This window comes from Priapulus caudatus, unplaced genomic scaffold (genome assembly GCF_000485595.1).
Source record: "Priapulus caudatus unplaced genomic scaffold, Priapulus_caudatus-5.0.1 Scaffold112, whole genome shotgun sequence".
Taxonomy (NCBI): Eukaryota; Metazoa; Priapulida; class Priapulimorpha; order Priapulimorphida; family Priapulidae; genus Priapulus; species Priapulus caudatus.
Genome location: NW_014577173.1, coordinates 317,509 through 319,961, shown reverse-complemented (window position 1 = coordinate 319,961; position 2,453 = coordinate 317,509). Strand labels below are relative to the sequence as shown.

The 2,453-nt window shown below is 51.7% G+C and overlaps 1 protein-coding gene across 1 annotated transcript; it reads left to right on the top strand.

The window, feature by feature from the left end:
* Window positions 1–210: 210 nt before the first annotated feature.
* On the top strand, window positions 211–969 carry LOC106805386. The gene has a single exon (XM_014806948.1). The coding sequence runs from the start codon at window positions 211–213 to the stop codon at window positions 967–969; it is 759 nt and encodes a 252-aa protein (XP_014662434.1).
* The last annotated feature ends 1,484 nt before the right edge of the window (window positions 970–2,453 follow it).

The window sequence follows — 2,453 nt, the reverse complement described above, 5'->3', positions numbered from 1 at the left end:
TTGTATCGACAGCGCGTTCTCTCAGGATAACGTGACCCCACTCCCCCCTCCCCACTCCCCACTCTCCACTCTCCACCCTCCACTCTCCACTCTCCACTCAGGATAACGTGACCCCCACTCCCCCCTCCCCCTTCATTCTCCCGCTCCATCCCCCGCACTGTGCAGTGACTGCGTACAGAGCCGCGGCACACAGCCATTAGCTACTCAGCAATGAATAATCACCGTGACCCGGACATCGCAGCAGCAGCGCCGCCACCCGACGCGCATACGCACGAGACGCCACCTAGCGGCCAACAGGCGGCGCTCGCATCGGACTGCGGGGGCGACGATGCGAGTCGTGTGTGCGAGAGCGACGCTGGCGTCTCCAAGGAGACGGCGGCTGTAGGCGCCTCCAAGGAGACGGCGGCTAGCAAAGCAAGTGACGGCGAGGCGGTGGACGGGGCTTCCTCTGCAAGCTTCCTCTTTGCGGATTCTCGCGGTACGAGCGGGGAACGTTCGCGGGAGAGTCTCGCCGACATGACGAGACACGGCGCGGCGGCAGCGGCGACCGTCGTCCCGCGTGCTGACACAGAGGAAGCCGACGTCGCATCAATCACTACGACCTCCTTATCCCGCGACATCGCCCAGCCTAGCGCAGCTCGCGCATGCGCTCTACCCGGCAAGCCGTCGGCAGTGCACGCCGACGCCGACGTCGCTCGCCCGGCAGTCGACGAGACGCGCACCGCAGCGCCGCCGGCGTTGGCTCCCGTTGTCATGGCGACGGATAGCGTCGACGACGAGGCCGAGCGTGAGGACACGTTTGGCGAGGCGCCGCTGACTCCTCTCATACCGAGCAAGACGGTGGATGGCGGGGGCGGGCTGATGGAAGCTGCAGAGCAGGCCGGCGGCACGGCGGCGGCGGCGGCGGCGGCGGCGGCGGCGGTGAAGACAACTACACGCAACGCTCACTTGCATAAGATCGAGAGGTAAGGCTGCATTACAGGGCACGCAAAGCCGGGCACGACCCGTGGATCATGTCACGAGAGAGAGAGAGTGTGTATAGAATATATAGTATGTAACCCGGAGAATATAGTATGTAACCCGGAGCTCGTGTGTATGTGTAACAAATAACGGTGAGAGCTTGTTAGCAATACTTTGATCCGGTAATCCGATTTAAGTCCGGATCTTAATTAGAACGAGCTGCAGCGCGGCCTATAATTACTCAGACTCAGAGACGTAGATAGCGCGGGGGGGATATATCCCACCCTCACTTATTGAGGTGGGAATGACGTGTACAATCATCCCCCCTACTTTCAGGAGAAAAATGGGGAAAAAATTCATATTCTACAGACATTGAATACTGAACATTTATCCTACAAATCCGATTATCGCTATTCCATACCTTCGTTAATCTATTATTTACAAATGAACGTGCATACAGTCTACTGTAAAATGTCTGTAAACTCGTTCAAGAATGACCTATCTTTACTGAAAAATCAGAACGGTTAATTTTGGAACGAGATTTATACGAATTTTTTTCCAGATCCCCAAGTCACGTCTTATCAACTGCTTCACGAAAGTTAAATCCTGCTTGTAATTTCAAAACTAGCGGGATACGCGGCGTTTGCCCGGAAGAAATCAGTGGGCGTTACTCAGTCGCCGTGACCGCTGGTTGAAAGGAAAATACCAAAAAAATCTAACTATCTGATCTATCCATGGCTCCGTATCCATGCCATCCATTCACTCCATCCCATTCATGCCCATCCATCCCATCCATCGCACCGCATTCTATCCACATCCCATCCCATATCCATCACATCCCATCACATCCCATCCCATCATTCCATCCCATCCCATCGCCATCCTCGCCATCGCAGCCAGGCCCAGTGCCATCCCACCCTCGCCATCCCACAACAGTAAAAAATAATAAGAATAAAAGATACAAAGGCGATAAAAATAAAAAGTAAAAGTAAAGTTAAAGAAAGAGTCTAAAATTAATACATACTAAAGAGGTAAGGTAGAAGGAAAAAAAGGAGAAAAAGGGAGAAAATAAGTTCCCAGCTGGGACTCGAAACCGGCAATCCCGGTGTAGGAGACGGACGATTCTAGCGATGAGGCCACTGCGCGTTACGGATATAATATGTGTTCAACACGTACGTGATTTAATCTGGTACGCACCCCAATCTATGAGTCGATAGATGTTTTATCATTGTGTGAAACTTTTGAACTTTATTAAATTTTTGTTTCAGCCTAAACCACCTCGCCAGACGAGTGCTGAGTTCTAAAAATACTCTTTAGTTTTCCTCATAGGCTGGGCGACCAAGAGTTCTCTAAGTTTATGCGAGTACGACTATTCGGTCTGAACACTTATAGTATATATAGATAGATAAGAATAGAGCTTGTGAGAGGTTGGTTATTGAGTTTTCACGGAGATTGAATGGCGAGAAATTCAATTTTATTCACTTTTTGGAAGG

What these genes read in the sequence shown, in the direction of transcription:
- LOC106805386 (XM_014806948.1), top strand. Translation starts at nt 211, where the DNA reads ATGAATAATCACCGTGACCCGGACATCGCAGCAGCAGCGCCGCCACCC.